At 38.8% G+C, this 23,144-nt stretch overlaps 1 protein-coding gene across 24 annotated transcripts in view; it reads right to left on the bottom strand.

Moving 5' to 3' along the window:
* The window catches only part of Pibf1 (progesterone immunomodulatory binding factor 1), a 170,005-nt gene that overhangs the window by 110,437 nt on the left and 36,424 nt on the right, over window positions 1-23,144 (bottom strand). For all 24 annotated transcript variants that reach the window (XR_015638045.1, XR_015638049.1, XR_015638048.1 and 21 more), the window contains 4 exon segments: window positions 16,236-16,369; window positions 13,007-13,115; window positions 12,295-12,476; window positions 9,374-9,499 (listed from right to left, as the gene is read on the bottom strand). Coding sequence is in view for 13 of the 24 variants with exons in the window: in XM_087585838.1 (XP_087441964.1) it covers window positions 9,374-9,499; window positions 12,295-12,476; window positions 13,007-13,115; window positions 16,236-16,369 (551 nt within the window). In the remaining 11 variants the exon portion in view is untranslated.

The raw sequence follows: 23,144 nt of genomic DNA, 5'->3' as shown, positions 1-23,144 counted from the left end.
AGGTTGTGATGGTTTGGAGAGTAGTCTCACAGCACACAATGTAGGTGCGAACAGTCTATTCCTAACAGGGATGGCTTAGGCAGTAGACTGTAGTTACTTCTTCTTACTTATGGGAATGCCAGTTGCAGTCATAACTGCCCCCACAGAATATTTTCTTCATAGCTTTTTTCCTCATGTGTTGAGGGGTAGGTTAAACAGAGCATATATATTTATCTCATTTATTCTTACCATAAGCCAGTGAGGTAGGTGTAATATCCACAAGAAAATTGAGGTTGATGGAAGTTAATGTTTTATGAAATACTTTAAGTAAAGCACACATGGGCAGAAATCATAAATGAGAATAAAGTCTGAAATACTGACACAAGAACAGTTGAAACATTGGGTCCTAGAGTCTCAGTTGTGCAAGAAAGTAAGTTAATACAGAAAGGCTGATGATTTAGGAGTACAAGGGAAAAAGGACAGAGGGCCTGAAGCTATGCATATAGCAGAGAACAGTGCTTTGGGACCAGAGTGGCATGCTTCCGTCCAAGCACTAACCCAGCCTAACCCTGCTCAGCTTCTGAAATCATGTGAGATGGGGCATAGCCTGGGCTACGTGAAGTACAGCCAAGATGGTTAATATTCATGATTGGCTCAAGGAATATGAGTCCACGACATTACATACGCCATCCACTTATGATGACAGCAGGAACCAAAACTGTGGACACAGTTACAGCCAAGGACAGTACTCCAATGGGAGACGGTAACAACAGGCAGTACTTAGGATACAATACAATCAGGCATGAGCTTCTTGTGTCCAATTCTCTTTATGTTTTAATACAGATGAAACTTGGAGGTCAACAAACAAACAAAAACAAAAAGCAACTAAGCTTATTTGAGTCACTTAACCTAAAAAACTACTTCCTTAATAGAGCTGTAATATAGAGAAACGACATAACAGGAATGATTTGCTCACTTGGTGCCTACAAACCCTTACGATGCACTTGCAGTCCAGTGAAGTAGAGGGAGTTTGTACAGCAGCCCTGGGACACAGAGTTTGAAAACGGTCCTGGTTTGCATCCAGTTTACATCTGCTCTGCAGTGTGCTTTTTACATCACATCACAGCACTTGTCACAAAGAGCGGGCACTGGTACTAGAATTTGGTTTCTTTATCATTCATACAAATATCAGTAGCGAGCCATGGGAATTCACATGGTTTGAGTACACGTATGTGATACACACTGAATAAAAACACCTAGTGGTCACACTTGCTATACCCATACTTAGTGAAGCTGTTTTGCAGTGATTGAATATCTAACATTTCAGTCATCAGCCAAAGTTTGAGCCACAAATAAAATCGTTTTAAAAATTGATGTAAATGTCACTCTTGTCAAAAAATAGTAACAGTATTTTTTTTGTATATTATTCTGTAAACAAAATTGCTTTCTTAATTACAAAATTATTTTTTTGGTGTCATCATGAATTGCAATGACCTTAAAAACGATTCTATTATTAAACCAAACAAAACATGAAAAATAAATTTTAGAGAACACAATTCTCTAAGTATCTTAAACATTTATCTATTTTTAATCTAAGATGACCTACATATTTTAGCCAGTAAATCGCAAATTAGTTTCAGTTCTCCTTTCTAAAAATAGTCTCATTATTTTAAATGTGATTAAGGAGTGGAATTCCAAGTGGGTCACGTCGGCAGTAGTAGACTGTGACTGTTAAAGTTGTAGATGGAGAAGCCTCGCTCACTAAGTACACTTCCTTTTCAGTCACAACAAGCATTACAAAGTCAAGCCTCAGAGAGCCACGGATTCCTACAGAATAACAGTACATTGTGTCATAGACAGTCCGCATCATCCAGCTAACTGGGTGCTATGATAAAGCATAAACAAAATCCCAAGGCCACACGGAAGAGGAGGTAATTACTCCTGACTGTGGTAAGCGGCATAAGGCCTGAAGGAGACATTTCCTAAAAAGTGGCACACACGTGAGGAACCTAAAGGACAAACAGCCGAGACAATTCTCTGGTATTGTAAGTAAGTAAGTAGGGGAAAACTTCCCACGCAGGCTTTCCCATTCGTTTCACCCTAAGGTGTCTGCAGATAAGATTTCCACGGAATAGTTTTCTTCATTGGCTGTTATACCTTCCCTAACTGGTCCACAACTGATATACTTAATACTTCTTAGTACTAGCAATTGACATTCTTTGAATTAAGTTTGAGAGAGATAAATTGAGTGTAGTCTTCTATTGGCAACAATACTGACAGTAACATACAGTGTCCACCATACATTAGGAGCTGTTCTAGGTACTTCGTATGGGTATTTGTTGTGGCTCAATGTGAATTACCCCCATACTCTGTATTTAAACACCTGGTAGCTAGATAGCTGCACTGTGTGGGAAGGTTGTGGAATTTTAGGGGTCCTTGCTATAGGTCACTGGGCAGGTCTTGAGGTTTGAGAGCTGGTCCTAGGTCCTGTTTGCTGTCTGCTTCCTGAATGCAGGTATTAGTAACAATCAGGCCTCTTAGTCTTGTTTCCATCTGTGCTGGTTTGAATTGGAGCGGCCACCATGGGTTCTCAGGGTGAATACCTGAAACCCACTTGGTAGACGGTTTGGGAAGGACTAGGAGTTGTGGCCTTGTTGGAGGAGGTAGGTCACTAGAGAGGCTTTGGCGTGTCAACCAGCCAGCTCTCTCTGCTTTGCACGTTCACATCACGCTGCAAGTTCTCAGCTACTGTCCAGGGCCTGCCTGCTGCCTTGGCCCCTGCCATGATGGACATGGCCTCTCACTCTCTGACACTGTATGTCCCAAGGAAATAATTCCGTCTATCAGTTGCCTTGCTTAGAGTGCCTTATCACAGCAACTGAAAAGTGATTACGATGTCTGTCTCCTGCCTGTTGGGATGTCTTCCCACCATGACAGAATCATCCCTTTGAACAACAAGCCAGAATACAGCCTCCCTTAAATAGCTTCTTGTCAGGTATTTGGTCACAGGAATGGATGAGAAAAGTAACTAAAACAGTAAGTTGTCATAACTCTATCAATCATAAGCTGTATCATTTCCATTTCACAAATGTTTCAGGGTTGGTTGAAACACAAAGACCCAGTTCAAGGTCACATCTTAACATGCACTGTGGAGCCTGAGTGTAAATCTATTCTGTGCCCAGATCTGAGGCTCTGAATCCTACTATGGTGCCTTTCTCAGGACTCCTTTCTTTCACAGGCATTTTTCCCTTGGGATATTCTGTCATTATGAGATTTGTGCTGCATGACTAGATCATGGTGCAAACAGATGTCAAATCAGAATTAGGCTCAAAAGAATTGCAAGCATATTATGCATTTGTCTCTATGGCCCACAGTGCATGGCTCTTTTAAAATTAGACTGCTTTGACAAAACACCAGATGCACTGCATCCCTGATACAGATAAAACAATAACTTCCACATAATTAATGAATAATCCATTTCCAAATGTTAAATACATTAGAGGATGTAGTAAATATAATTACAGAACAAAAAGCAGGGATTCAAATGTTCCTCAGAAGAGAAACTTGAAAACTTGACAGAGGCTATCTATAGCACACATAAACTAATGGGGCTGAGAGGTTAAAAATCCAAACTGAATGTAACCAAACGTAATTTACAGACATTGAAACATGTCAGGAGCTGCCAACTGGCTAATATGATAAACATTTATAATATAAAGTCCTTCAGCATCTTTTAGAGCTTAGTCTTTGAACATGTACTGGCTCCATCCCACCAACCCAAGACCCAGCGTACCTAAACCCAAGAATTCTAAAGTCTCCATAAAAGACAGCATGTGTTTGCAGATGATTCATAACAGGCACCTCCTGCACACTTTAAATTCCTCAAAAAGCTCAACACAATGTAACAGGATGTGAGCTGCACTGCATTGCCTAGGAAGTAATGACAAGAAAGTCTCTGGACCTTTCACACAAACACAATCTAATTGGACGTATTGGATCTGCAGTTGGCTGGATGTGTAGCTGGAAAACCCACAGACAAGGAGGCTAGAAATTAATTAACCTTAAAAACAATTGAATGAAAAAAATCATTCCTACAGCTAAGTTTCCCCACCAACCTATTTTTCACGATTCTTTGATGTTGTTGCCTATAACTTCTCTTAGGTAGACACACTTTTCCTATCTGCTTCAGAGCAATGTGGAAAGGGTCATTGAAAGGAAGAATGAGGAAAGAAAAAAGAAATTACAGGGTGGGGCATCCCAGGACTACTGCTAGAGTAACTAGAGTCTATCTATACATATATGTATATATGTATATGTTTATATATTTATGTTAGACTACTTTTTCATAGCAAAAGAGGGTACTATAATCATTAGAACAGAAGAACTAGCATAAACTAGACACTGCTTGGGTAAGTAGGAGATAAAGACAATTGAGAGATAATACTCAATGAGAACCTCTTAAGTGACTAATAATTTATCTATACAAACATTTAACATGTACTGTGATATCATCTGTGTAGTAGACAATTTAATATATGTATATCTAAAAGTTGCTCATAACAGAAGCATAAAAGTCTCCACACAAAATGTGAAAACAGTGCTGAGCAGAACGAGTCTGTCTTCTCAGTGCTAGAAGATGAGATTCTTAGGATCAGAGACCGAATCCAAATTTATACTGAGGCAAACAATGTTAGAAAAGCTGGAAACCTTTAGCTCAGGACTGGCCTATAGGTTTGCAATCTTGCCTCAGCCTCTTGAGTCCTAGTGTTAGAGGAACATGCTATTGTACCTAAGAGGAATTCTTACTTAATAATTTGCTATGAAAAGCTATGTATTTAAGAAGATGAAACATTTTGAGATTCTATTGACTGAAAATGCTATAATTTTTATTCTTCTCTTATAATTAGCTCTATGATTTGAATGGCCATGCCTTTCCAAAATGGTGTTTAAATGTAATCATTTCTGTAACAGCAGCAATGAGAGGTTCTCAAGAGGTGAACAGGCTCTGAGGGAGAAGTCTTTCTGAGTGGGACTGATGCTGTTAAAATGGGTAAGTCTGCCTGCTTTTTGCTCTCTCACATGCTCTCTGGCCTTCTGCCATATGAGAACGGAGGAAAAGGCCCTTGCCAAATGTTAGCACCTTGATATTGAATGTCTCAGCTTCCTGAGCAGTGAAATAATAAATTCCCGTTGAGTATAAATTACTGGGTCTCAGGTATTCTTTTAATGTAGCAAAAACAGACTAAGTCAGCAGCCAGTACTCACATGGAATTTTATATTTTCTAGTTATGACTATGAACACAAAGTTGGAAACCAATCCATATCAAATTAAACATACATACAAGAGAAATCCATAGGCACAAGAAATTTATAAAACAATACTACTCAGTTAAGACTCATCAAGATGCTGCAGTTTAAACATCAGTTTGCAGTTATTATTAAAATGAATATGAACAAATATGGTGGATAGTCAGCTGAGTAGCTTATCTACCAGTCTCTATGCTCAGCCCTGCTCAGTCCACACTTCTTGCAACAACTCAGCCCGTCCTGCTTTCCCAGTTTCCCCTGCTGCACAGAGAACAAAGCAGGTATATGTAAACTCTTGCACAACGAGAGCTCACCTACGGTCTGTGTGGACAGCCAAACTCCTCCAGGTGAGTGTTAGTGACAGGAAGAACCACCCAGAGGAGCATGGGGAAAAAACAAAGAGCTGCGACCAAGCACATCTACAGCTGCGTCACCAGACACCATGTTACCTGCAACCCCACTACATCCTGAATGATCCACTGAAGGGACCAAAAACTAAACAGAGAAAGAAAAATACTTAAGTATTTTCACAGGAATTTCAAAATTATACAGAATATCTGGTAAGCTGTGAACAGGAGGTGTGTTAGTTGAAACACTAACGGGGGGACTCACTTCTAAATGTAGAGTGGAACCTATGTTATCTGGCTCCAGACTCCTCTATAGGCAGATTAAATAGATTAAACCGATCCTGTAATAAATCCAGATTCGAGATAGAAAGTTGTTTAATATCACTGATTGCAATGGTCATGTCACATTTGTCATTGAGGCTTCTTGAGGACTTTTGGGACACAGTCATTGTGATCAAGACAGCACTGACAGGAAGGAACTCCGACTACAGAGCACCACGGCTACACTGAAGGGTTTGTCAGTCACCTCTGTGCAGCTGCCTCTCTTTCATTTCAAACAACTGGGAAACTGTTGAGTTCCCAGATTCTGTGTAGCGCGGAGAGCCTAATGAATGCATCTACGAAGTTCATACCCTGTACTACAAGAGTTTCTTTTCTGTGCCTATGAGGACATTTTACACTAAAGGTAGTTTTGTGGTCTGGAAAAATTCAATCACCTTAGTTTATTGCCCCTTTATTATCTCTCAGAAGTGCTTAGGAAACAAATAAGTTAGTCACTGTGTGTAGACCCTCTATATTTTCTAACAGTAGACTTTCATGTAATAATTTCATGTTACCAGTTAGATTTTATTTAATAATCATTTTACTTAAATTGTCATCATATAAATAAAATGATTTTTATTATACACAGGCAAAAGCATAAAATACCTATATTCACATTCTATATTTTATCACTTATGATGCATTTCTTCCATGTACTACCTAATTCAGAGCTCATGGGCCACTACTATTAGCTCATTCTTACAAAAGTTTAAGAAAAGGAAACTCAGGGAAACAAAGTAGCTTCTTCACCCCCTGGAAGTGCTGTAAGTGGTAGAGACAGGTTGAAGTTTAGTCTTTTTGCTCACAATCTTTCGCTCATGGAATATTGTATTTTCTTTGTAAGAAAAGGCTTGGGCAACCTCCTGAATACTGGCATTCCAGGTATGCAGCCCCCTTTGGGAAAATGTCTTATTTTGAAACATGGAAGAGGGACTATAGCCTCTATAAAGACCTAGTAAGTTATTTATATAATTCTTGCCATGGAATTGAGTTTCTCCCATTCTGCCTTCTAGCTACCAAGGTATCTCTCTACTCTTAGGGTTTTACTCTCTTGTAAAGGTAAGGTAACCGTCAACAGGCAAGTGTAAATGCATTGTAACTCATAATGTAATAGCACACTCCAGATACAAGATGAAGGATACTGTTATATATCGAACTTCAAAGCCAGGTCAATTCACCTTGTTCAAAACAAAACTAATATGTAAAGATTTTCTAAAATTTTTGTTTGTTTGTTTTCCAAGATAGGTTTTTTTCCCCTGTGTAACAGCCTGTTAGGAACTGGATTTGTAGACTAGGCTGGCTTCAAACTCATGCTCATAGAGATTGGCCTGTTTCTGCCTCCTGAGTGCTGAGATTAAAGCCATGTGCCAACACACCTGGCTTGGATTTTGTTTTTTGTTTTTTGTTTTTTGTTTTTTTTAATAAGGAATATTACAACCTTTCTTTAACCACTTTAAGTTGTAAGGTTTTAAAAGAACTTGCTATTTATGTTACCTTGTGGAGGACTGAAGGGGACAGAAGTTATAATGAAGATTCAGTCACCTAAGTACTGGGACAGATTACTGTGAAGTGAAAAGCAGTAAAAACAAGCTGTACATACAATTGGCTACTTAAGTGTCCCGGAGCAGGCACAGCATTGCGCTGCACTTTGGCGCCATCTGGTGGCAATTGTCCTTCACAGTGTTAAGACCTACAGGTCAATCTAAAGTCCTGTGGTTGAACGGAGCACCTAGGTCCAATCCCATTAACTTTCTGGCTAGGTGGTATGATGGTTAGTTTTAATTGTCGACTCAACAAAGTCCAGAACCACTTGGGGAAAGTCTACATGGGATGTTGTCTAGCTCAGGTTGGCCAGTGACAGGATTGTCTTGACTGCATTAACAGATGTGGGAAAGCCAACCAGAATGTGGGAGGAGGAACCACTTCTCAGCTTAGGGCACCGACTGTTTAATGGAGAACAGCAAGCTGAGTGCTACAAGTCCATACATTTATTCTCTCTATGCTCCTAACTGCGGATGTGAGCTTGCTTTGACTTCCCAACAGGACGGATTTGTGAGCTAAAATAAGCCCTTTCTCTCCTAAGTTGTTTTTGTCAGGATGTTTCGTCTCTGCAACAGAAATGAAGCTTAAAGGAAAAGTTTCCCTTTTCTGTGAACATGGATCCAGAACAGCCCTGGAGATAAGCAAAGCTACTTCTGATTATCCTTCTTTGAGAAATGCTGCTGCCTAATTTCCTACACAACTTTGCCAACCTCTCTACACTAGTGTGGGGAGAGAGTCAATACATCTAAACTTATGCTGTGCTAGGATGCATTTTAAATGATTTTCTTTGTGGTTTTTTTTTTTTGATGGACAACTGAAACATCACAAAATTGTCACCATAATTACATAGCAAAATAATATATAGTAATGGACATTGTTTAGGCAAAATCATGCTGTATTATAAAACAGTGCCACAAACTTTAAGGTTAGGTAAACAAAAGCTTATAGAACAGGGCCCAACAGGAATGAATGAAGCACAAAACTAAGTATTCAGTCCTTATATGATATACATTATCCGTGCCAGACTTCTCTTCTCTGTCATGCACCTTTCTCTTGGTGAGATTGGTGGATATCCCAGATACTTCTAGTGGAACGAAATTCATGTTTCTATTAAGGTCTTTTGTTTTCTAATGTTTTAGCAAGTATAATCACCACCCACTAAGCTGGACAACATGGAATCTGTATTCGCAGTGTCCTCTTACCCCTTAACCTTTTAGGGCTTGCTGGGTCCATGTAGGGAGCACTGTGCCCATCTGGGCCAAGTGATACTTTGGTCGGTAACATGTCTGGTTGGAAGCATGAGGACATCAGGGAAAGGGGATAATGGAGGAGAAGAAAGAAAGGAGGAAGTGGAGGAGGAAAAAGAGAGAAGTCAGAGGCAAGGAATAGTTTATCCACCACAGGAACTTTAGAGTTAACAGGAAAGCAACTGCCCGTGAAATAAGTAGCATTGATTTAATCTTCCAGTGCTCCCCGTTACTAGACGACCTAGCCAACAACATCAAAAGTAACCATGAGAATAAAAATACTCCTCAATCTTACCTCACATAACACCTTTTAGGATACACAAAGTATATAACATTGCATACACAAGAGAAATGAATGGTTGGTATAACTTTTGCTATCTTGGCACTCTCTAATTTTTCTCTTATTCTTGTCTTCAGTCTAAACTGAGACAACAGGAAAGAGACACATAGTAAAAAGATCTAAAGTATGATAAACCTTCTTGTAATTAACTATCAAAGAATTTAGAATTTTAACATTCCCACTAAATTCATATTAAAACTATTAAGAAAGAGGTCTCAGAAATGGCATTTAATTTCAGTAAAATTCTTATAATCGCAAACAAGCTCGCTCAATCTCTCTCCTTCCTTTACCTGTTTTCTCGTTCATACATTTCCCTAGAAGCACTTCGAAGCTGATCAATTTCTAGATTAGTTTTCAATTTGATTTGTTCCAGTTCATCATGTAGTTTATTTTCATATTCTGTTTTATAATGGTCTCTGCAAAGACAAAAGAAATAATCACAGTTTTCATTCATGACAAAAATAAACTATTGTTCTCCAGGTAAGATTTTAATATACTAGATGAAGTATGCTTTTACAGTACGTTCAGAAAACTTAGCCATTTTAGAATTCCTAAAAACACTGTTTTAGAAACGGTGAGGTGTTAAAGGCAAAATTTTTACCTTAAAAGTTTATTCTTTTATTTTTACTTCATGTGCATGGATGTTTTGCCTGCATATATGTGCACCCTATGCACGTAGTACCCACAACGGCCAGCAGACGCTGTTAGATTCTGAGACTGTGAGCCACAGTGTGGTGCTGGAAATTGAAGACAGGTTCTCTCAAGAACAGCCAGTGAGTGCTCTTAACTGCTGAGCCATCTCTCCATCACCAAACCCTAACTCTTTTTTTTTTTTTTTTTTTTTTTGGGATGCACTCTGGTATTTTTATTTCATTTTTTAAATATTTATTTATTCATTATATATAAGTACACTGTAGCTGTCTTCAGACACACCAGAAGAGGACATCAGATCCCATTACAGATGGTTGTGAGCCACCATGTCAAACCCTAACTCTTTAGTTTTGACATGCTGACAGATATAAATAGTCTCAGGATTATGGGGGCTATTAGTATAGCACATGCATATTTAGCAGATGAGAGAAGAGAGACTTGCGCTGCAGGCAGACTGCGTCTGAGACCTGTGACTTGAAAACCTTGCAATAAATGCCTTCTTCTTCTTGAACACTTAGAAAGATACAAAGTATAAGTATATTTAGATTTCCTTAAAACGGATTTCTATAGATATGTACAGACTTTTAAAAACTGCTAAAAAGATATTAGGGTCATGACACTTTTTTGTTTAGTTCTCAGGACTAAACTCAGAACTTTGAGTGGATTAGGAAGTACTCAACCTCTGAACTGTGATCTCCACCCAGCAATGGGATATTTAAAAAGCTACTGTTTAAAAGAAATAAGTTCTGGGTAGGCGATGTGACTTAGCGGGTCAGAGTGCTTACTTCCTACACAGGCCAACAACCTGAGTGTGACATCTAGAACTCACGAGGGAAGGAGAAACTGACCCCTCAAAGCTGCCTTCTGATTTCTGCATGAGGATCCCAAGCCTAACAACATTGTATGCTCACACAATAATTAATAAGCGCAAAACCAAAACCAACCAACCAACCAAATCCTTAAGAGAAAATAAATCACACACACAGCCCCTACCTAAAATAGGCTTGTCTTTTCAACAAATAGTTCTGGGAAACAGATAAAGATCTGAATATAAGGCACAGAGCCTTGAAGCTCCTACAAGAAAATATAGGAAAACACTCCAAAATATAGATGTGCCCATCATTTTTGAAAAGAGCTCCAATAACTCAGGAAATAAAAAGAGCTGACAACAGGATCACATGAAATAAAAAAGCTCTACAGGGCCAAGGAAACAAACAACTGTGACAAGAAAGTCCCCAGAACGGGAGACAAGCTTGGTCAGCCTCACAGCTGACAGGGAATTAATGCCTACAGTTTGTCTGAAAAAAACCTCCACAACTCAACCAAAACCCAGCTGACTTCAATTTAATGATTTTCAGAAGAGAAGTACAAGTGACAGACAGTTATATGAAAGACACTTATCCTCTGTGGTCATCATGGAAATGGAAATTGAAAGTACCAAGTTTCTAACTCTTTCTAGTCAGTTTCTACTCTCTCTATTCAGAAGAGCTATCATGAAAAATAGACAAAAGTCACAGCAAGAATTGGGGGGTGAGTAGGGTGGACAAGAAACTTGCAGATGTGCACGTGTAAATTAATGCAGCCATTGTGGAAATCAGTATAGAATTTCTCAACAAACTGAAAAGAAATCTACCATAAGATACAGCTCTCCCACTCTGGAAGACAGCATTCTACATAGAGAGCTGCAGTAGGCACAGAGACCAAGATATGCACTCAGCCCCGATATCATCAACGGTGAATGAGTAGAGAAAATGAGCTAAGTCAATGAAAGCACTCAGCAGGGACAAGTGCTTGGATGATCCCATGGAAGAAGAGAAACAACTCCCGAATATTGTTCTCAGACCTCCACGCGTGCCCTGTGACACAAGCTTGCCATCCACCCACATAATGCAATGATAAAGTGTGATATATTTGTACAAATATGTACATATATTTTATTCATTAAAAATAAGAGAATGAGAAGCTAGAGAGATGGCTCAGTTCCAAAGTTCAATTCCCGACAACCACGTGGAACCCTTACTATGGGATCTCTTCTGTTGTGCAGACACACAGGAATAAACATAAATAAATTTTAAAAAAAAGAAAAAATAAGAAAATGAAATTATACCATTTGCAAAAAACTATATAAAATTGGAGATCATATTAAATGAAAAAAAGCAGATCTAAAAAAATCCTTGTTTTCTCTCACATGTAGAATTTATGTTATGAAAATATGTATACAAGGGATGAAAGTAAAAATGGGGCTGTTGGGAGGAGGAACAAGGGAGTAATGAGAAGTGGTGAATATGAACACAGTATATGATGTACACATAGGAATAATTTTACATAAGCCCATAATTATAATAAATGCTAATTAAAAGTTAACTATAGAATAGGCCTTTGTTGTTACTAGAAACCACAATATCTTTAAGAAATGAACTAGAAAAGAAAACCTAGAAAGGAAACAAAATGAAAAGATTCCTTCAATGTAAACCTTAAACTATCATACCCTCACAGATCAATTCCCAGCACCCACAGACTACTCATTTACATCCACTACAAGGAAAGCAGCGAGTCTTGCCTGGATGTGACATATTTCTCATACATCTCTTCTCTAGCCCTTTTGGTCTCTTCCAGTTGAACTTGCAACCTTTCCAGGCGATCCTCCTCATGGGCACAGCGTACACTGAGCTCCATGTTTTGGCGATTGAGGTATTCTTTATCTTTCTGCAGCAGGGTGACTGTCTGCTGCAAGGTGCTTACCTATGGGAATCAGAGACATGGCCAGAGTGAGGTGCTACTTTTCAAGGTTGACTCTATTACCTTTGTTTACTATGCATGTCATATAGAAATCCCCCCACCCCCTTTTGTGGGTGCAGTGTATGTGGGGTTAGATTTTGAGGTAGGGTTTCTCTGTGTAGCCTTGTAGCCCTCTCTGTCCTGGAACTTGCTCTGTAGACCAGGCTGGCCTTGAACTCAGAGATAAGCTTGTCTCAAGTGCTGGAATTAAAGGTGTGGTACTATCACAGTCTGGCTAGAAAGTTTCCATTTAAGAAGTGATTAATTCTTAGCCTTGGCAACCGTTAATGCAAAAATGCCTATTACTCTCTTCTTCCCTTCTCTTACTCTTCCCTCTCTCTGTCTCTGTATCCCTCTCTCTGTCTGTCTGTCTTTTTCCTTCTTTCTGGAAACTACATAAAGAGGAGAAAAATAAGATTTCCCTGTAATTTTATTCTAGGCTATCTGTTCATCAATATATAATAAAGCATGAGTGGGCTGAGGCAGGAGCTTACCTCTTTCGATAATTCATTCCTTTCTTTAGCTTGAGCTATGTGAGAGGTTTCAAGTACCTCATGTTTCCTTCTAACCTCGAGTACTTCCTGTTCGAGAGCATCGCGTTCACTATGAAAATAAAATCACAGACACATGTGAATAAGGACACCTCTTTCACAATTGCAAAAGCTAAGGGTAGGATCGGAGCTGTGGGGCTTTTGTGTATCTCTGTGAAGTTTAGTGTTAAAGCATCAATATGTGAGTTACACTACACAGTGAACTACAGTGTGTTCTAAGGTACAATTCATTCTCCCACGGTTGTCTCACACATGGCCTCACGTAGCCCACACTAGCCAGAGCACTAGGGACTCAGAGCAATCCTGCTGTCTTGGTTCTTCATGCTGTAATTGCAAGCACAGCCGCCTCACAGGACTTCAACCTTTCCTTGAAGCTGAAGCTTTTAAACAGTTAGAAGAAATTAAAAAATAATAAAAGGTCTGAAACATGGATTCATGCTTTCTTAGGGTAAAACCCTGTCATGACTTCTAATTGATACTGCAGGGCAATACGAAGGCAGGCAGACAGGGAGGCAGGCAGGCAGGGGGGCACTACTTCATTCATCCGTGGTTAAATCTCTCCTTTCAGAATAACCGTCTCCCAGAACTGTGAACCTAAGAACAGGGCCAAAACCTTCAACAGGCATCTTTAAAACTGAGCACAGACATTTGCTCCTACCTCCACTTCCCTAGTTAGAACTTGGTCTTGAAACTTTACTTCACTGACTCATGGGGCTGCCACAGGAGAATTGTTTTCTTTATGCCATTTAGATAATATAAACATGCTACTCCTTAATGGATTGTACCTGAGGCTGCAGATTCCATGGCGATTCTGAATCAAATATTATCAGCAAGGCTACAAAGAAGCTAGCCCGCCATACACGTCTTTCTTGGTTGGAATGTACTATTCATATCTTTCCCCATTTACTGTTAGCATCCCCTCATAGATTCATATTCTACCAATGGGTTATAACTATAATTGTCAGGATTTATCTTTTAATGTTTTTTTTTTTTTAAAGATTTTATTTAGGTGAGTACACTGTTGCTGTCCTCAGACACGCCAGAAGAGGGATCGGATCCCATTATAGATGTTGTTGAGCCATCATGTGGTTGATGGGAATTGAACTCAGGACCCCTGGACCCTTGAGCAGTCAGTGCTCTTAACCACTGAGCCATCTCTTCAGCCCCTATCAGTATTTATTTTTATACTTAGGTTATAAATAGAAATGTACTACATTATATTTGATGGTCGAGGTTCTTCAGTTGACTATTATGGTATTAACTGGAACTAAAGGTTTCGATGGTTTTGTCCAGTGTATTACAGTCTTCCATCTTCCCTCTCTTTGGTCCTTGCCAAGAAACAATGGCTGATCTAGCAATGATCACAGTCCACATATTAATTCTGAAATAGCACTTCCTGTTTCTAGAAATCAGGACACACTAGGTCAAGGGAATTAAATTACAAAATAAAGTTGGGAACATTGTTATGCCAGAGGCTATAGAGCTATTAAGACAAAAGTGACTCAGATAGAAGTTGACGGTTTCAGCTGCCACATAGAATTTCATGTAGAAAACAAATGATTTATTCAGAGCATTTTAATTCTAGAGGTGATATAATATCTATATATCAATTAATTTTGCACATTTGTGGGACTTTACCAAGGGGCATATCCCAGGTTGCCTTATATTTTCATGACTTCCTTTTTATTCTTTGCAGTGCTGCTGAGTGAACCCAGGATCACAGGGCTCCACCAATGAGCTACACAGAGTCCTGCTTGGTCTTCTGAAGCAGGATTTCTGCTGTAGCCCATGCTGTACTCAAGTTCTCATCATCTTCCTGCCTCTGCCTCCCAAATGCTGCGATTACAAGACTGTTGCCACTGTACATGGCTTGTGCATTGTGCATGTTTTAAATAGCTGATTCATAAACCAAAAGGATGAGTTTGAACCCCTTCCTCTTTCTTATTGTCCTATTTTTAACAGATAGACTTGCTTATATTTTTTACTCAAGGTTTTGTTTTTCTTCTTAATTTTTCTATTATAAAAAATAGAAACATAAAAAAATGCTATAATGGACATCCATTATTTTATCACACAACTTTGATGATTATCAACTGTGACTCATCTTGTTTTAGCCACCATGAACAAGTCAGAGAACTCTGGATTAGTCAAATGATTATTTTTTTTCTCATTTTATTTCTCATTTTATAGATTTAGAGAGGAAAATATGATATCAAAATATCAATTGTAAGTATCATTGTATGATCTAAAACTATTTTAAAATGTTTCTTGGGAACAAGTTGGAGGAATAGAGGACCAGTGGGCATGAAAGGGACAACAGAGGGTATTAAGGGGTGAATATGATTAAAATCCACTATGTATTATTAATATATGTTAATAAAAACTTAGTTATAAAATGTTTCTTTTGAAACTTAGCTTTATTCAGGAGTTTGCCGAACACAGCTCTCAAGATTTCAAGATCAAATTATTACTATATTTAGGCATAATGATAAATACTAATACATACTAGCCAAAGTGGGAAAAGAAGTATCAATGTCATTTGCTAAATTTTTGTAAATTTCCTTACAACATTAATCATACTCATTGACTGACTACTACACTTTAAGAATTCTAGCTGGAGCAGATCTATCAAGTGAACAAGTAGAAGTCTACCCATCTGCGAAAGTATAGTACTTACACACTTTAAAATGGACACAATATTCCCTTGGTTAATCTTATATGACAAAACTCAGGTTTACAAGAGGTTTACTAAGGGATACATTGGAGAATCTTATTAAATACAGAACAATAGAGAAATTCATTACAGTTAAAGGAAGATTGTTCTTGCAGTTACTCAGCAGCAATATACTTGGAAATGTTCTTACAGCTTTGTTTTCTGAGAGTGAAAACCTTTCATCTCAAGTTGGAAACCACTTGAGAAAATTTAAACACTTGAATTGACATGACATGAAATTCATCAAATAACACTTAGCAAATATTCTCACAAGGCATTTTACAGGGTTCTATTTTCTTTTACACTTTAGAGAGCACCGGTATGGATCGAGCTGTGTGTGTTTACACACTGGAGAAGAAAATGGAGAACATAACCATGGGTTATGTGCGGGTTATACAAATGCAGGTGACTGGAGGGGTACTAGAAGTGGAAATTCCCAGGGCCACCCTAACAATTTACCTCTTCACTTTGTCATAGTTCTCTTGACGGTAATCTCCTTGCTGAACTAACTGTTTCGTGTCTGCTAATTCTAAGGCCAAACGTTGACATCGAGTTAGAAGTTCAGAGTGGTTCCTTCGAGCTTCTTCATATGTCTGTAAATCAAATGAAGAATTCCATATTTCAGAGTGAACACAGTAGATCATATTTTGTATTGGATTTTTCTGCTAAGGACATATAAATGTCCTTATAAATAAAGTAAAACATGTCCAAATAGGTTATAATAGTTATTCAAAGACAGGTCATTTTGAATTCACAAGATTATTTCTAAGTTAAATTCAAAGTATTAAATAATTTCTCCATGTCTGGTTTGGGCTAGACATTGTACATACAAAGATGAGTAAGACAGGTTTTCCCTCTTGAATGAAAACATAAAACAAAACAACTGCTGAAAAGCAGGTTCCAAATTTCTATCCAACATCTGCTTGAGAAACAATTGTGAGAAATTTGTTGGGGCACTTTGCTTTGGTTGAACATCATAGCCTCCTACACTAGGGTTCTTTGTGAGAATGGAATACTACTGAGTCTATTATAGAATTTAGCTGAGGATGTTCTATTACTCTCCAGAGGATCATTCCGTACATAATTTAATACCTATGCCCTAAAAGAAGATTCAGTTCTGCCAAAGCTGAACATTATTGGTCATTTAACTGTGTCAGGAAACAGGATTTAGTTTCTAGAAGTGAGTAATTTATAATATGACATTTGTCTAAGCCTCAGGGTTACCTCATGGAATTCTTGTAAGGATTATATCAAATAATATATGTAAAGTGCTTACAAAATACATAACACATAATGAATGCTCATTAAGTAAAAATTAATGTCTATAATCTGTTCTATTTGCTTTGACTTCTTGAAGGATCACAGACAAATCTATAGAATACTAACTGCACAAAAACTATTATGTAATTCAGAGAAATATACACACAATACGAAATTTGCAAAAATTTAAAAGATGGGCAAAAGATAACACACCCAAGTAATCCAAAGAGTTAGGAGATGTGTTAGTCAGAAACAACAGCAAAGGTTAGGATTAGGGTCTTGAAACTTCCTAACGCTGTGACTATTTCTTTAATGCAGTTCATTTTGTGGTGACCCCAACTATAAAATTATTTTTATTGCTACTTTACAACAATAATTTTGCTTCTGTAATGAATCATAATATAAATAGCTCTGTTTTTCAATGGTTTTAGATGACCTCTGTGAAAGGGTCAATCCTCCCTAAAGGGGTTGTGACCCACAGGTTGAGAACCATTGCTCTAAGGAGATGAACCAGTAAATAAACAGTACATATAGTTCCTGAAGGAAACCAAACCAAACTGAATGAACAAACAAAACACCCAGCAAAATTCTGTAAGAATTCAAGGGTAGGGATGGAAGACAGAGAGGTGGAGGCTGACAGAAACACATGAGCACTTACAGCCTTGCTTTGTGATTTTTTTTTTTACTTTTGTTTTGAAATATGGTCTCATTATGTGATTTTTTTTTTAAAGTATAAAATAGAGTTTATTCAGGGCATGGGGAGGGGAGGGCAGAGAGAGAAGTAGAAGAGTACAAGAGCAGAGGCCGGCTGTGAGCACATGAAGAGAAGGAGGGGGGATAGGGAGAGAAGGGACAAAGGGGGAAGAGGGTAAGAGCAAGAGAGCAAGAACAAGCGCAGGAGCTCATTATGTAGTTCTGATTGGACTGGAAGATAACATGTGGACCAGACGAGCTTCTGTTTCCCTATTGCTGGGATTAAAGTCATGTACCGTAATTACTACTGCTACTGCTACTGCTATCACCACCACCACCGCCGACGCCACCACACCAGCACACCACACCACCACCACCACTGTTGTTGTTTTTGTTGTTGTTAAGGGTCTCAGTATATTCCGTCCCTGGATTTGAACTCACTATTTAGCTAAGAGTGAACCCAAACTTCTGAAGTTCCTGAATCCATTACAGAGTGCTTGGACGACAGGCATGTGCCATGGTACCCAGATGAGAAAGGAGAGCACAAAGCTTGTTGGGAACAAGGCAAGTATTCCACCAGTTTTGTGGTGTTTTATGCTCATCAAGATAGCCTTTTTGTTGTTGTTTGTAGTAAGTGCACGGGTGTATTAAAAACATTTGCCACAGTACAGTCTAGCTCTTACTCTAATGTTTCATGGTGTTAGAACCGACTTGGTCCCTGTCTTGGTTAGTTTTTATGTCAACTTGACACAAGGTGAAGTTATTTAAGAGAAGGGAACCTCAATTGGGAAAATTCCTCTATAAGACTGGGTTGTAGGCAAGCCCGGAAGACAGTTTCTTAATTACTATTTCTTGTGTGAGTCCATTGTGGATGAGGTCATCCTTGGGCTGGTGGTTCTGGTTCTATAAAAAAAATCAAGCTGAGCCAGCCAAGAGAAGCAAGCCAAAATCAGCACCTCTCCATGGCCTCTGCCTCAGTTTCTGCCTCCAGGTTCCTGCTCTGATTGAGCTTCCTGACTTCTTTTGATGATGAGGAAAGATGATGTAGAAGTGTAAACAAATTAAACCCTCTCCCTCTGTTCTTTTTGATCATGTTCCATCACAGCAAGAGTAACCCTGACTAAGACAGTTCCTATATGAGTTTTCTACTCCGTCTGGTCCTCTTCCCAATAAAACTAGTGAAAGCAAAGAAATCAGAATGGGTCCAGGTACATAGTTAGGCCTCCAGGCTGGGATCATGGAATTCTCATTGGAGAATTTCCATTTTCTTTGTGAAAGGAAGCACCAAGTGAGTTGACAGAAATGAGAAGTGTGAGGTTGGAGGTTTGCGACCTGGAGGAAGGGAGCGAAAGCCTAAAACAGCTCCGAGGAGAATGGAAGAACCAGGGGAGAAAAAGGCAGAGGAACTCCTCTGGAGGCTGGTAAGGATTAATTTTTCCCCAGTAATGCCCAGCTAGACAAACAGAAGTGCCTCAGGCTATTTTGATAAAAAGAAAGTTGAAATTAAAGGTCATCAACAAGAGAGAGGTTGAAGATGGATAAGGCAGTGAAGAGGGAAGGAAACATTTTTAGACTGATTAAATCATGTGCATTAGAAATTTTGTTATTAAAAGCACACAACTGAGAACTGTGGTTAAGTATTCTGATGATGTGCATATGCAAAGAAGCAGATGCTTTCATGAAGGTAGATGTGCAAAGGTGTCCAAGTCTGCAGACCCTGAACTGGGAATATAGTTCAGGAAAACAGCACATGTCTAGCACATGCCTAGCATGTAGAAAGCTCTGGGTTCTATCCATAGCACTGAAAAAGAACTAAAACAAAAAATAGAGTGGTAGGGAAATAAAAGCATAAACATTTAGTTACATCTGAATGTGACTTTATCTGTAACTTTCACTCACCTGATGTAATTGTCATCGTGGAGACTTACTGCCTCTGTCTGCTAACCTAGGCTAGTCCTGGAAGCTTCTAGCCTCTATACAATTTAGTCCAGGCCTAGAAGGTTCCAGCATCTGAGATTTACTGCTGAATAGGCTCACTTTTTCTAGATCTTCCTCAGCTCTGGCTGGTTCAACTCAGCTGGTCTGGCTCAAAACTCCCCAAGCTCATTGATTCAGTCTGACTTCTTTCGTGGCCTCTGATTTTTGCTCTGCTTGGCCCCAAACTAACTCTAGTAATCTGTTCTAATCTCATCTAATCTAATCTGTTCTCATTCTCTGGCTTGTTCTGTCTTCACCCGTGTTTAGTTTGTTCTCTAAAAGAAAGCTGCTTCCTTTCTTTCTTCACTGCCCCTTAAGTAGCTTCCCTTTCCCCTTTCTTCTCACGGGAGTTTGCATATCCTATTGTGTCAAATCTTTCTGATTTATCACTTTGTCTGCTACTCAAGTAGATTATCACTTTCCAACATGGGTGGTTTCTTCTACGAACTAACTTGATTGTTGGGATTAAAGGTGTGTACTAAGGGTATGTCTATATTCCAGCTAGATCGATTAAAGATGTGCGCTAAAGGCTGAGTCACATCACAACTAGAAAGTTTTTCTTTCAGTAAATAACAATCTCAGGGTGCACAGTGTGATCAAATATCCTGCAACATGTGACTTTGAAATTCAGAAGGTATAGGCACCTGCCATGGAGAACAGTTTGCATACATGTATGTAATATATATATATATATATATCATACACACACATATATATTGCATATACATATATGATTTTTCTTTCAGTATAAATGCCACATGAGCAAATATAGCCAGAAGTTCAGTATAGAAACACATACTTTATAACAAGAATTTCTTTTAAATCAGAAATTCTTTCAAGTCAAAAATGTCCCTTTAGAACTATGCTGAAGAGGAGGCAGAAAGATTTGTAAGAACTACAGGTGATGGACAGCTCTAAGGAAACAGTATCTTCCAGATGCTGGCACCAGCGCCAGATAAACAGTTCCGCCTTTTTTAAATATTTACAACATGTGGCAGCCTGTACAAGGCCTGAAATGGGTCCAGCAATAAGAGAAAGTGATATGGGTTTGTACACCTCACCAAGACACTATCTGCAGTTAATACCCACTGGAGAAGGAAGAACAGCTTTGTTCCAATGGGGTGGACTCTCACTAGGTCTATTAGCCATACTTCATACCTAGTTGGCCACTGAAAGTTCACTCAGTGGTATTTTTGTAGATTTTTTTTGTCTCATTTTACCCATTTAGACGTTTTAAAATTATTGTTTTTCTTGTTTATATTAAGCTCCATTTTTGTGGTGTGTGTGTGTGTGTGTGTGTGTGTGTGTGTGTGTGTGTGTGTGTGTGTGTGTGTTGTGGAGAGGCAGTATAAAAGAAATTTCTATTGCTTGATCTGTTGTTAAATTGGTGAGGCTTGTTTTGTTTCTTGTTGATTTTTTTTTTTTAAAGAGAGAAAAAGAAAGTGAAAAAAGTCAGGTAGGTAGGGATTGTGGTCTGGGAGGAATTGGGGAGGAGAAAACATGAACAATATAATGTATGAAATTTTTTTCACTAAAAGTTTTAAAATATCTTTCTTTAAAGTTACAACTTTTATTCTTTAGGGTAGGGAGATTTGCTTTGGGTATTCTTAGAAACTAAAGGTAAGAGTTGGATGTGTTGGTGTATGTTTGTAAACCTAGTACTTGTGAGGCTGAGGCCGCAAAGCCTGGGTTATAGAGTTAGACCTCATTGCCACATCATGGAAAACAGAAAATAGTGTATTGCCTCAAGATGGATCTATATTTATGGCTGTAGAATTCTGTGGATGAGGCAAAAAGGCAGTAGACTATACTGCTTTCTCCCCTGTGTTCTGAGGGAAGATGTCTACCTTATATTCTCTCACCATTGAAAAGCCATTCCTTGCCTCCCATAAGATAAGCAAACGATTAAGTTTCTCATAATCCTAGCACCTAGTACTGTGGCTTTTATAGAAAATGTTTGTAGGTAATGTTTATGGAAAAGAAGAAGCAAGAGAGGACAATGTATAGACTGAAAGATGTGAAAAATGTAAATATTTTTATACAAAAAGAAGTAGACACAAAGTTTGCATTTGCACCCCTTCAAATTCGAACTTCTAGGTAATAGCTAAGTGAACCAACAATCAAGTATCATTTTCACTTTTGAAATGAGAAAACAATTACATAGGGAAAGCAAGTGCAATCTGAGGCATCGAGGAGACTCCCACTGCTTGATGTACTTGGAACACAACAGACTTTTGACTGCCAAGGTTAATGAGATATTCATTCTCTCTCTCTCTCTCTCTCTCTCTCTCTCTCTCTCTCTCTCACACACACACACACACACACACACACACACACACACACACACCCAAGGCTGTTTGCTAACACCATGTAGAAAATACTGCATCTATAATTATAACTGTGTGCTACAATTACCTTATCTATGACCCTTTCCTTTTTTTAATAGGAGTATATTTTTATTGGATTTTTAAAATTTATTTACATTCTGAATGTTATTCCCTTTTCTGGTTTCCTGTCCCTAAACCCCTATGCCATCCCCCTTCTTTTATGAGGGTGTTCCCCCAACCATCCACCCACCCCTTCCTGCCTCCCTGCCCTGATAGAAGCCTTGGCAGGACCAGGGGCTTCTTCTCCCATTGGTGCCTAACAAAGGCCATCCTCTGCTACATACGCAGCTGCAGCCATGCTATGACCCTCTCCTTAACCCACACGTAACTCTACACTCCTTCAAGGCCTATCCTATCTCTGCATGCCCAAGAACTCTCCGTCATTACATAGAAATGCTTAACGAGTAAATTAATTGTGAAGGACGGACTGCAGACCTAGCACTTAGAACAGTTGGTCAGACACAGACAGGTTTGCTTCTGAACTAACACAGACTAGCAACCAACTGTTTCCCAGCCAAAATTAAAGATCAAATACCAAATACCACATCACCTCTTAAGCAATAATATTACACGCAGTGTGTGTGTGTGTGTGTGTGTGTGTGTGTGTGTGTGTGTGTGTGGTGGAGAGGCAGTATAAAAGACATTTCTATTGCTTAATTTGTTGTTAAATGGGTGAAGCTTTGATTCACAAAAAATTGAGCTGTGCCATTCTGGTTTCTTTATGTACCACAAGCTTTTAAAGAGGCTTGAATGGGGCCCCACCCTCCTCCAATTCTCTGAGCCCAAACAACAGCAGCCATTTTAGATGCTCAGCATTTCAGAGATGAGAAATACGCCGGTGATATCTACCACAATCTCACTTTCAAGATAAGCCATGATGACACCCCGGAGGAATACGTGTACATTCATGTTCACTGCCTTACTATTACACAAGTCAGGAAAGGGAACAGCTTAGATGTCCATCAACAGATGAACAGATAGACACAATGTGGTAACAGATATACATAATGCAATTTCTTGAATGGCAAAGAACTGTGAAATCATGACATCT

The sequence above is a fragment of the Rattus norvegicus genome, chromosome 15, assembly GCF_021556685.1.
Source record: "Rattus norvegicus strain SHRSP/BbbUtx chromosome 15, alternate assembly SHRSP_T2T, whole genome shotgun sequence".
NCBI classification, from domain to species: Eukaryota; Metazoa; Chordata; class Mammalia; order Rodentia; family Muridae; genus Rattus; species Rattus norvegicus.
This window is presented reverse-complemented; position numbering and strand designations above follow the sequence as displayed.